At 42.7% G+C, this 12,695-nt stretch overlaps 1 protein-coding gene across 2 annotated transcripts; it reads left to right on the top strand.

The window, feature by feature from the left end:
• Nucleotides 1–3,359: 3,359 nt before the first annotated feature.
• On the top strand, nt 3,360–11,092 carry Tmhs (Tetraspan membrane protein in hair cell stereocilia). 2 transcript variants are annotated; one of them, XM_015175261.3, is made up of 6 exons: nt 3,360–3,550; nt 8,752–8,993; nt 9,056–9,189; nt 9,734–9,860; nt 10,165–10,407; nt 10,463–11,092. In XM_015175261.3, exons 2-6 carry the CDS (start codon nt 8,852–8,854, stop codon nt 10,612–10,614), a joined length of 798 nt encoding a protein of 265 aa, XP_015030747.1. In that variant the 5' UTR covers nt 3,360–3,550; nt 8,752–8,851; the 3' UTR covers nt 10,615–11,092. The 2 variants fall into 2 exon arrangements, with proteins under 2 accessions (XP_015030747.1, XP_002047155.1); XM_002047119.4 differs by having other exon boundaries at nt 3,363–3,550; nt 8,778–8,993.
• Nucleotides 11,093–12,695: the final 1,603 nt, after the last annotated feature.

The raw sequence follows: 12,695 nt of genomic DNA, 5'->3' as shown, positions 1-12,695 counted from the left end.
TATCTCCCCCGTCGTTTTGGAACGTCATATCTCCCCGCGGAACTTTTATCCATCATACCGCGCGGAGTTATGTCGTTTTGGAACGTCATATCTCCCCGCGGAGCTATTTCCATCCGATCGGAGGGAGTTATGTCGTTTTGGAACGTCATATCTCCCCGCGGAGCTATTTCCATCCGAGCGGAGGGAGTTATGTCGTTTTGGAACGTCATATCTCCCCGCGGAACTATTATCCATCATACCGCGCGGAGTTATGTCGTTTTGGAACGTCATATCTGCCCGCGGAGCTATTTCCATCCGATGGAGGGAGTTATGTCGTTTTGGAACGTCATATCTCCCCGCGGAGCTATTTCCATCCGAGCGGAGGGAGTTATGTCGTTTTGGAACGTCATATCTCCCCGCGGAACTATTATCCATCATACCGCGCGGAGTTATGTCCTTTTGGAACGTCATATCTCCCCGCGGAGCTATTACCCATCATACCGCGCCGAGTTGTGTCGGTTTGGAACGTCATATCTCCCCGCGGAGCTATTATCCATCATACCGCGCGGAGTTTTGTCGTTTTGGAACGTCATATCTCCCCGCGGAACTATTACCCATCATACCGCGCGGAGTTATGTCGTTTTGGAACGTCATATCTCCCCGCGGAGCTATTTCCATCCGAGCGGAGGGAGTTATGACGATTTGGAATTTCATATCTCCCAGCAGAGCTATTATCCATCATACCGCGCGGAGCTATGTCGTTTTGGAACGTCATATCTCCCCCGTCGTTTTGGAACGTCATATCTCCCCGCGGAACTATTATCCATCATACCGCGCGGAGTTATGTCGTTTTGGAACGTCATTTCTCCCCGCGGAGCTATTTCCATCCGAGCGGAGGGAGTTATGTCGTTTTGGAACGTCATATCTCCCCGCGGAGCTATTATCCATCATACCGCGCGGAGTTATGTCGTTTTGGAACGTCATATCATATCCCTTGCTTTTTGGCCGATTTGGGTCAAAATTTAGATTTCAATACTTTTGATGCTGATCGATAGTACTAATCATTGCGAGTCGAAAATGGTATAAAATAATAAAATCGGACATTATTTGGCCGAGAACGTTTTGGAACGTCATATCTACCCGCGGAGCGATTTCCATCCGAGCGGAGGGAGTTATGTAGTTTTGGAACGTCATATCATATCCCTTGCTTTTTGGCCGATTTGGGTCAAAATTTAGATTTCAATCCGAGCGGAGGGAGTTATGTCGTTTTGGAACGTCATATCTCCCCGCGGAGCTATTTCCATCCGAGCAGAGGGAGTTATGTCGATTTGGAATTTCATATCTCCCCGCGGAGCTATTATCCATCATACCGCGCGGAGCTATGTCGTTTTGGAACGTCATATCTCCCCCGTCGTTTTGGAACGTCATATCTCCCCGCGGAGCTATTATCCATCATACCGCGCGGAGTTATGTCGTTTTGGAATGTCATATCTCCCCGCGGAGCTATTTCCATCCGAGCGGAGGGAGTTATGTCGTTTTGTAACGTCATATCTCCCCGCGGAGCTATTTCCATCCGAGCAGAGGGAGTTATGTCGATTTGGAATTTCATATCTCCCCGCGGAGCTATTATCCATCATACTGCGCGGAGCTATGTGGTTTTGGAACGTCATATCTCCCCGCGGAGCTATTTCCATCCGAGCAGAGGGAGTTATGTCGATTTGGAATTTCATATCTCCCCGCGGAACTATTACCCATCATACCGCGCGGAGTTGTGTCGGTTTGGAACGTCATATCTCCCCGCGGAGCTTTTTCCATCCGAGCGGAGGGAGTTATGTCATTTTGGAACGTCATATCTCCCCGCGGAGCTATTATCCATCATACCGCGCGAGTTATGTCGTTTTGGAACGTCATATCTCCCCGCGGAGCTATTTCCATCATACCGCGCGGAGTTATGTCGTTTTGGAACGTCATACCTCCCCGCGGAGCTATTTCCGTCCGAGCGGAGGGAGTTATGTCGTTTTGGAACGTCATATCTCCCCGCGGAGCTATTTCCATCCGAGCGGAGGGAGTTATGTCGTTTTGGAACGTCATATCTCCCCGCGGAGCTATTATCCATCATACCGCGCGGAGTTATGTCGTTTCGGAACGTCATATCATATCCCTTGCTTTTTGGCCGATTTGGGTCAAAATTTAGATTTCAATACTTTTGATGCCGATCGATTGTACTAATCGTTGCGAGTCGAAAATGGTATAAAATAATAAAATCGGACATTATTTGGCCGAGATATTCCAAAAAATCATCAAAAAAAGTTGACTTTACAAACGAATCGATTTTTGTTCAACAACTTTTTTTAGGCCATCGATATTAAATTTCTTTGAATGCCAATTGAAAGTAGGGATCCGTACGAATTTAAAAAGGTATAACATTCAGAAATCAGACGATATTTACCCGAGATATTCAAAAAAAATCATCAGAAAATTTGTGATTTTCGAACCGAACCCGATTTTGACAAAAAACGTGATGTAACCCCTTGCTTTTTGGCCGATTTGGGTCAAAATTTAGATTTCAATACTTTTGACGCCGATCGATAGTACTGATCGTTTAAAAAGGTATAACATTCGGAAATCAGACGATATTTAATATCTCGGGTCATGAACGTGATATTTTTAAAGGACATAGTTTGTATTCGTACTGAACTCTACTATAGCTTGGAAATTTGTCAAAGGAACAGTAGGGAAGTTCTTGAATAATGTACCAATTTGGACTCTTAAGCACTAGTACTATCGATTCGAAGAACAAAGCCCTAATATTGACCATCTTTGACAGAAATTAACGGGGTAAGATAACCATTTTTATGGAATTCTTGAAAGTCTATTCCAAAAAAGACGGACATTAGAAAGATATGTGTGTCGACGGTTGGTCAACCTCGCTTCGCCCCCGAGTTCATCGAGTTTTTCAGAGTTTGACAGTTTTTCGAAGCATGAATGAAGGGAAATATAAGAAGTGTGAGGGCATTCGCTGACATCCTGCAGGTAGACAAATCGTTGCATTCGGATGAGGTTTTCCTCTCTCTGCACACAGAAAAGTGATAATTGGAGAAATTTCAATATTTCTTCCAAGAAACGCATTCAAGCACATTCAGTACTCTGCTAGCTGTTATTTATCAGTAGTAAAAACAAAAGTAATTGAAAAGAAATTTAAACAATTTACATTTCACTTATCTGAGGCGCGCCAACTGTCACGACTGTGCTCTCTTTCCCGCATATCGCCCATCTCTGTCACTCAAGTGCCCTCTCTCGCTCACCTGGCAGGTAAGCTGAGCTGAGAGCGAGTCGTGTCTTAAGACCAAGTGCCAAGCGGATCTCAGTTCGTTTTTCAGCGCCAAACGTGACGGTTCACAGCGGAATTTCGTGATCGTTCGTACGTCTCGAGTACAATTTTTTCTCATTGTTTTCGCGACTTTATAAAATTTATGCACAACGCACGCTGAACAACAATAAAATTTAATAACGTTAAGCAAAACAAGAAATAATCAACCGGTTCTTCAGGCTGATACTTCAAATTAGAATTGTAAGCCACCTAAAAAGAAAAAAAAAAAACAAAAACAAAAGTTGCCCAAGTTTGAAATTAAACAGCAAATGTCAATTTTAAGGCGACGGCAAACCAAAAACTTGTGCCCCGTTTCTTGCAGTTTTGACATTAAAACAAACCACAAAAAGTCAGCAACAACAACAAAGTTCATGCAACATTAAAACGTGAAAACCTACAACAACTGAAACAATATTGCAAGCAACATTCACATTCACACACAAACACACTCACACGCACACTCTTACACTCTGGGCTGCACACATAGAACACCTTTTAGTGACCATGTTGCTCCGAAGACGTGCGTTTCAAAAACTGCAACAGCAACAACAACAACAACAGCTGCAACAACTGCAGCCAGAACAACAGCAACAGCAACAACAACAACAGGCACAGCAAAAACCGCGCTGGCAACGTGAAAAACCAGAAAAGAGGCACAATTTTGTGTTGTTTTTGTTCGAAATGAGCCTCTGCAACTGCGCTGTAGCGGCTGCCATAATAGGCGCCCTAACAGCGCCCAAAATGGGGCGCTCAAAAAGGCATACGTGTGCCCTTAGATACAGCTAGATTTATAGCATCAAATGATTGATTCTAGGGCAAATTTTTTACGGATGAAAAAAGGCAAAGCGGCTAAGTTAGGTACTGTTAAAGCGAGATGCGCCCAAAAGGACATCTTTGGATATAGACCTATCCCATCGTAATATTAATAAAGAGCTATAGCTAACAATAGAGCATAACTTAATAACTGATTACAATTAAAAACTAAGAGGACAATTAAATACTAAAACTAAGAGGAGAAATCAGGAAAGTTAAGAGCTAGATGAGGGTCCTGAGAGATGCACAAATGTGTTTAACGCTTTCCAACACTGCTCCCCTTAACATTATTTCCATATATAATATATAATCCATGTTTTCATTTAAAATTTTAAAATCATTTTTTTATCATTTATCAAATATCTCGCAGCCTTAAAACCCGTTTGCTACACAATCCGCACCTGACAAAGGTACGAAAAAAAATTGCTGAAGAATCTCGGTGTGAGTTACTATTATGTATATACATAAGTACAAACGTATATATGTTTGTATGGGGCCCACATAGTTGTAGTTGTTGTCGTCGTAGCTGTTGCTGTTGCTGTTGTTGTTGTTGTGGTTGTTGTTGGTTATTTGCTAGCTCGCTGGGCCGTAGGAATGCGCGAATGTTTGCCAACATTATAAATCGTGATCTAATAAAAACAAGCAGCGACACATTCGCTGTGGAGAGAATCCACAAATCCGCAGACTAGCCACATCCCACAGCTGGCCAAAGAAGCTGTTGACTTTGCTTGATTGGGACCTAAATGCTGTCCAGGTTGTTGGATATAAATGACCGCAATATTTGTGCACGGTTGCGGGTTCCGTTGCGAGCAAAAGAAAAAGAAATCGTCTGCCATAAACATATGCAAAAACCGATATCGAAAAGGGAGAAAAATACCATAAAAACCAAAATAAACAAAACAAAAACATTCTACAACTTTTGTACGCCCTGGCGAAACACAACTTTTTAAAGTCATTTCCGCATAATTCTGTAGCGTTATTTTTTTTGCTGCTCGTTGTTGCGGCTCAGTCTTTTGGAACAAGTTTGGAGCTTCCAGTTAACAACAACAGCAACAAATGCAACAACAACGATGTGTAGTAACTATGGATGTGTTAATCGAGTGACCGCCAGCCGCTTGACAAGCGTCTCAGCTTGTTTAGGGTTCCGCTTGCCTGCTCAGTCCGAAAAAGAAATTAATCAGGAAAAAAATAAATGAGCAGAAATACAAACTACAACGAGTTAAGAGCTAGTTAATATGAACAACTATGGCTGGCAATGCGGAACAACGCACTTAAGTTGCGCTAAAGATACAACTTTGCTGCGCTTCAGCCGCATTAGCCGAGAAAAGCTGTGAAAAGCCGTGAAAAGCTGAAGAGCTGCAGCTAAATTGGGAAAATGAATTGCAGGCGGTTGCCATCAAAGTCATGAGAGCCCCTCCCCTGCCCGCCGACAGCCTTCTCACCCCTTTGCCGGCTAGTTATGCCTAATGTGAAATTTATGTTTATGTTGCGTCTCTTACAAAGTAGAAAGTCCAGCCGCATGTTTGTCTGAACTGACCAAAGTGGCTGCCACTTGTTGCTCGAGTAGAAAGCCGCCAACTTAAGGCCGTCAAGTGCTGCAGTTGCAGTTAAAGTTGCAGTTGCAGTTGCAGTTGCTGTTGCTGTTGTTGTTGCAGTTGCACTTAGCAGCTCTTCTGCCCAACTCTGTCAAATGTTGCAAAACATTGTGCCACGTTTTGGTTAACAAACTGCGCTTTAGCCATTACCCAATTGACCTTATTTACAGCATATGCAGTGCTTAGCACACACACACGCACACATTGCTGCACATTTACTTAATTTGGCATTTCGAGCTTGCGCGCGTTTTGCGCGCGTCTTTTGCCGCGCCAGCATAAAAAAACGCTTAGACTGCAGCATTGGAACAGCTTTGTCGTACTGTCGCTCTGTTGTTATTGATGTTATGTCCAACGCTGATTTCTGTGAATATATATGTATATATACATATAGCTGGCAAGTGAAACTTTGTATTTTAAGCTGCCCGCCGGCCGGCAGCAGCAGCAGCAACACATCAACACATCAGCTTCAAGAGCTTCAGCTTCATTTGGGCGAACGGATGTAGATACCGCATCTCAGCGACTCGCCAGCTCTTCATCGCTCCATCTCTCCATCTTCATCTCCATCTCCATCTCCCGAGCTCAGCCATGGCCTTTCATGCTGCGTCATGGCAATAGCAATACCAATACCAGTTACAGTACTCACTCGACTCGCTGGCTGGTCACTTTCTTTTCTTTCCTTGTTGAACGATGTGAGTGCGCAAAGAATGCATTCGAGTACACACAAATAACACATGCACTGAGCGAAATTGTCTGCCCAAAATCAAACAAAAACTAGCTGCAACAGGAAATTACGAAAAAAAAAATTACAGTTGGCACATTTAGGTCTCACATGATCTTTGAAGTTTCACGAAGAATAGACAAAATATGGTTAGATATTTTTCTCTTTTCATAAATTTAATTAGCGTCAATTTTGGGTTGAGTCTTGATTTTTGTATAAATTTTCTTATGCATCAAATGCTCGACCTCATGATTCTATATAGTATTTTTCCGTTGCGTTTCTTTTGCTATGCCAGCATTGATTTTTTTTTGTCTTATTCACATTCTTCTGTTGACATTCCTATAAACTAAAAAGAAAATTCAGTGCAAGTTTATCAAGTACACTGCACTGCATTTCTCTAGCTATGTTGACACTGAGGTCGCCGCTTGACCTTTGACTTTTACTTCGTTTGACTTGATTGCTGGAACTAAAACTATATCACAAATTTGCTAAGACAGAACATTTTGTGTTCAAAGCAAGGTCTTGGCTAATAAATAATCTCACGCTCTTCAGCCTGCCCAGAGTTGAACAACATTTTGGCTCAGTGTACGCCGCATTGGGTGGCTAGCAGCCAGTTGATGGGCAACTGCAATTTGCAATTACAGCACATAATCTGGCACTTGCAGATAGATATATGTATGCATCGTATATGCATATTCACGTTCGGTTTCCATTTAAATTATACGCTGATCGGTCGCAGGAAATTATTATTTGTCTGCGCTTTGTCTGCGTCTCGAGTTGGCCCACTCGGCCGGCAATTGACGGTGGACTCGTTTTCTCAGGCCTTTCAGACTTTTCAGGCTTTTCAGGCGCGACGTGACTCAGTCTATGAGCGGCGAAGTTTTCCCATTGTTACTGGAAGCGTTGCGGCCAATCGTTTGTTTTGACCAGACGCCTTTGTTAACTCACGTGCTCCGACTTTCAATGGGCTGTTTAGCGGTTGCTTATGATATTTATGTTAATGGGTTGCTTGGGATTGTTCTTTCAGCCTGTTCTCCTTGGCTCGCTCTCTGGCACTTATTAGCATTATTATGGTAATTGTTTTGGTCATTCGGACTCGGACTGCCACTGGGTCGGGTTTTCTTTGGCTTAATTGAGTGTCATTTACTTTGTATCTCTTCTTTTATTGTTGGCTTTTATTTAGTTGAATCAACGAAAACTTTCCGAGTTTTGGCTCTTACGTTTTCCTAAATCTGGCCAGTTACACTTTTTCTTTTCCTCTTTGTGCTGCTGCTAAAAAAAGAAGTAAATAAAATAAAATAAAACAAAAGATAAAATGAATAAGAAAAAACTAAATTACGCATACGCAATGTTGTCGGTGGGATCTTTTGGGTTCGTGACAACACAATGCACTAAAAATACACTTGCATTTTTTGTTTGTTTCTCTTTTTTTCAAGCTTTTGTTTTTGGCATTTTTGAATTGACTTCAAGATGAATTGAACAGAAATTTACCACACTTTCAAAATGAAAAACATGTTTATTGATAGCCAAGCTCCAAGCCCGTTGCTCGCTGCCCGTTTTGGCCATTTGCAACTTTTTGCGTCATGAATCACAGCTAAAATTAGACAGAGTCAAGAGTTGTCTCTCGCTCTCCCTCTCTGCTCGCTTGTTACACTATTCTCTCCTCTTCCTCTCTTATTTTTGCATAACGTCTTTGAATCTTTCTTTTGACATATGATTTTTCTCCATCTCCATCGGTTTGTCATTAGCTTCAAAGAATTGGCTATTGGTGAAAATTAGGCAATAGCCCCAAAACAATTATCTTTCGGGTTTACATAAGCGAAAACGATTTTGCATGTTGTTAGGCAAAAGTGGCTTTTGGTTTTTTAATTGGCCAAATATTTCGATTGATTGAAGTGAAGCTAAATGGAGACAAGTGAAGGGGAAAACGTTATAAAATTGTTGATTATATGAAAATTAGTTTGGAAAGGTCTTCAGAAACTTGGCAAATATGATCTACTTTATATATATTCGCTGCGTTGACACTATTCGCGTTGCGGAGTTTTCTTTTGAGAGCATCGAAATTTCAAGCTCCAATTCATTTCTTTGAGCCCTGTCTGCAGTCTGCCAATAACAGACGAGGTCGGCAAACTAAAATCTGGCCAAAATAATAGGCTTACAACCGAAATACACAAAGGCAAATACATGACTGACAAAAATACACAATGCTTGTTGTTGTTGTTGTTGTTTGCTGCTCTTTTTAACTGGCAGCCACATTAATAACCTTTTACTTATAGTTAAGCGTGCTTAACGTTTTTAACAGCAAACAATAAACAAACAGAGGCCAAAAAGCTGCCAATTCATAGCTAAAAAAAAAAAGAAGAAAAAGCAAACATAATGGGCACCAAAATCGAGTACGTCGATACGACGCATCTATACGCTTCCAAGTACATACGCAACTCCAAGGCAATTGGCGTGCTCTGGGCCATATTCACCATATGCTATGCGATCATTGGCATCGTCGCATTTGTCACGCCAGGTGAGCCTCTCTTTGCATACCCTATATATATATTTACAATTAAATATGTGTTACATTTGCAGAATGGATTGGCGATCCGGATAGCGACAGCGCCGGCCGCCTGGGCCTCTGGCAGCAGTGCCAGCGCGATGAGATCTTCGACAATTGCCGTCGTCGCTGGGAGAATATTTTTGCAGTGCCCACGTTTTCATTTCAGGTGCGTCCCTTAAAACTGAAAAACCAACAAGCCGAAGATTAAATGCGCTTAAAATCACGAAGACATGATAATTCTGACACCAGATGCTGTGCTTAGGATCTAGGCTAACATAGGGTATATGTGGCTTATATGATGAACAGGAGAGAGTGTCTATCTTTGGCAAGCCGCAGACGAAATACTCTACACATATACTTAGCTTAGAAAAGCTTTTATATCTGATTGATCTCTCCTTTAGAAGCCATATCATATAGTAGTCTTGATGAGGCCAATGGGTCTTGAGAAACAGAAAAGTTGGTTAGACAGAAATTTAATTTTTGGTCGATTCTTCGTATAGAGTTATATGGTGGGGTAGTTCGATTTTGACAAGATTTTGATCATGGTGATAGAGAGTAGTTCAACATGGAAACAGAGACACAAGGAAACGGACACGACTCTTGATGCTGAGCAAGCCTTAGATGGTTGCATAAGTATTCTTTTGCCCGTCACACACACTTCATTACAGGGTATACTAAACCATTTCTTTTTGCTTATTCCTTGCTTTCAGTTGGCCACATTCTTCATGATCGCCGCCGTGGGGCTGGCCTTGCTGACGATATTCTTTTTGGTGTGTTTGCTGTTCATGAAGTCGACGCGCGTCTTTCACATTTGCGGCTGGATGCAAATAATATCAGGTGTGTGTGTGTGTGTGTGCGTGTGTGTGAGTGTGGGGCCCAATTCTCAATTTGGAGTTTCCAGTTTCAATTGCTGACTTCGACGGAAGTCGGCCTGAGAAATGATATCGAAATTCTATCTGGCTGGTACTTTGAGCACGTTTCAACGTTTGCTGCTACTGGCAAAATGTAATCTTATTGCGAAATTGCGCTCAATTTGTTTTTGTTTTTGCCCTCTTTGAATTCTTGTGCTTCGATCAGCATTTGTCACGTATTTTATATCTATTGTCTAGCTTTTTCCTGTTGTTCTTGCCTCTTTTTTCAGCGCTCTGCATGATTGTGGCCTGTGCGGCATTTCCCTTTGGCTGGAATTCAGATGATTTCCGCAAGATATGTGGTCCGGAGGCGAATCGCTTTGAGTTGGGCCTCTGCAGCATTCGCTGGGCATATCCATTGGCCATCATTGGCTGCGTGGATGGCGTTGTGTTGGCCACATTGGCCTTCATTCTGGCCACGCGACACGTGCGTCTGCAGCCGGATCCCATTTACCAGAACTCCCTCTACAAAGGTGAGTGTATGTGTACCCTTCAAAATTTTGTTTTATAACGTAACGTTTCTTGCAGGTGAAATTAACAATGCGTATCTAACGGATGCCATTAGCCTGGCGGGCTCACGCAAATCGAATCCGCACATAACTGGCCTCAATTTACAGCCCATTTTGCTGGTGGCGCCGCCCAATGAGGACAGCATTTCACAGTTTTCCCGCTATCACTGAGAAATGTTGAGTTTTCCGGACGCTGATGCATATTCAAATATTTAACGGACAAACGCATTTGGTTGTTGCGCTAGCTAAGCCGAATTTCACGAATCAATAACCGGTTGGCGAGTACACAAACCTTGGCAAGCTAGACTGTACGAAACTCGAACCGTTTCAGTTTATGTTAAGTACACTGCTTGATTTTAGCAAGTACGCAAACCTAGATATGTGAAGTTGTTAAATTTGAATTTGCTCTTTGGCTGTTAAAATTTAAAATTATTTTTATGTAATGCTTGAATCGAATGTGTGTGAATCGCTGTGTGAATGATCGACTGAATGCTTAGCCTAAACTTAAGTTTAAATTAATTTAAATGTATTTGTGTATAGCTTGTACCTAAATTCATACGTATAGTACATAGAATATGATCGCTGCCTGTAAATTATATGCCCGTAAATATACAAACATAATGTAAAAATAAACTTATATTGAACATAATGTTGTGGCCTATTTGAATGCGACCTCAATTATGCCATCATCATCAAGCCATAAACATCAAGAAGGTCAGCTCCAACTTTTCTGTGCACTTGGACAAACAAAAATCAAATTATGCTCCTTGTACGAGCTACCCCTCACCTCGCCTGGCACCACCCACCCGCCCGCAGTTACAAGCTGGCGACGCACATAAAAACCAATAACGGCCAACTTAGCGCCCAATTTGTTTGTATCCATCCCCGCTGCCCCACAAACCCACCGTCCCATCCAATAACCATTTGGCACATACTTTTCCAATAAAGTATTTACAGCAAACTTTTTGCCTGCTGGCAATTGAAATATTCCGCGCAAAGATGAAATCAAATAGAACCAAAAAACAAACGAAGCAGCGAATGTTGCTTGTGGGGTATAGCCGACTGTGCAATACCCTGCGCTAACAACTTAACGAGCTCTTTGCTAGACACTCCTACTTTAAGACCCAAAGCAGTTACTTTCAAACTGGGCGGAAGTAGGCGTGAACTGCTTACTAGCATATAAGCGAGGTTTAATGCATCGGATAGACAGTCTCGTCCATCCATCTCGCATTGCGTACAGGGTATAATGGGAGCAAAAGACGACTTCCTTGGAGCCTGATGTTTTTGCTGTAGCTGCCAGGCTGGGCACGTTTTAATATTCTTGTATAATTCATAAGCAATTCCATCAACGCTTACCAAAGGCGGCCTAAGTGGCCAAGCAGCTGGCGCCAAAGCTGCAGGGAGCTGCCCAAGAAACACACACACACACACACACACCACCCTCTTGGTGACATTTTATTTACTTCAGCCATTTCTTTTTGAACAAACCATCCCCTCGCGCAACATATGGACGCACGTTTTTGGGCCATTTCGACACGCATTGGCTACGTGGCCAACCCTCGATGAAGATCTCGCCGGGATTCGCTCTGATTTCTTGATGTGCCAATTGTTTTTATTCGATTTGATGGCGACGCGCTATAAATGAATTTTTAACTTTTCCTGTCCTTGAGGTTGACACTGCGTGGGCGTGGCACGACGGCAACATGTGTCGCCGCAGCTGTCGCTGGCATTGCTTATTAGTTGAGCATTTGGACAATTTTATGCATTTCGAAGTGCTCGTCAAAATGTGGCAAATGACACAGCAAATGAACGACCAACACATAACCATGGCTGATTCCTCTGTGTGTAATTACAAAACTGGACATTAGTTGACCTTTGGCATAGCCTCGGCCACATGCCACGCCCGGGCAGCGCTCACTTTTTATTTATTTTTTGTTACATTAAGCAGCGCAGCAACAAAGTTAAAGGGTCGTCGGGGGCTTGGCGGGGCCCAGGCATGGGGCGTGGCCAAATGAATTGCGCCTTTAAGGTTTTCGTTTAAGTGAAATGTCAGTTGCAGAAATTGAATCGAAAATTGTAAAATTGGTTTTGTATAAACATTTTTGCCAAATGAAATGAAATGAAAATGCTTTTGTTATAGCTACCAAAAGCTGGCAGTAACTGCTGCTGCCCCCGCCCCTCCTCACCAACTGCCCCCCTCTGCTCCAGCCAGTGCGACCGCCAGCCAAGTTCTGTTGTTGTTGTTTTTGTTA

The sequence above is a fragment of the Drosophila virilis genome, chromosome 3 (assembly GCF_030788295.1).
Source record: "Drosophila virilis strain 15010-1051.87 chromosome 3, Dvir_AGI_RSII-ME, whole genome shotgun sequence".
Taxonomy (NCBI): domain Eukaryota; kingdom Metazoa; phylum Arthropoda; class Insecta; order Diptera; family Drosophilidae; genus Drosophila; species Drosophila virilis.
The sequence above is the reverse complement of the archived record's forward strand: the minus strand, read 5'-3'. Positions and strand labels throughout refer to the sequence as shown.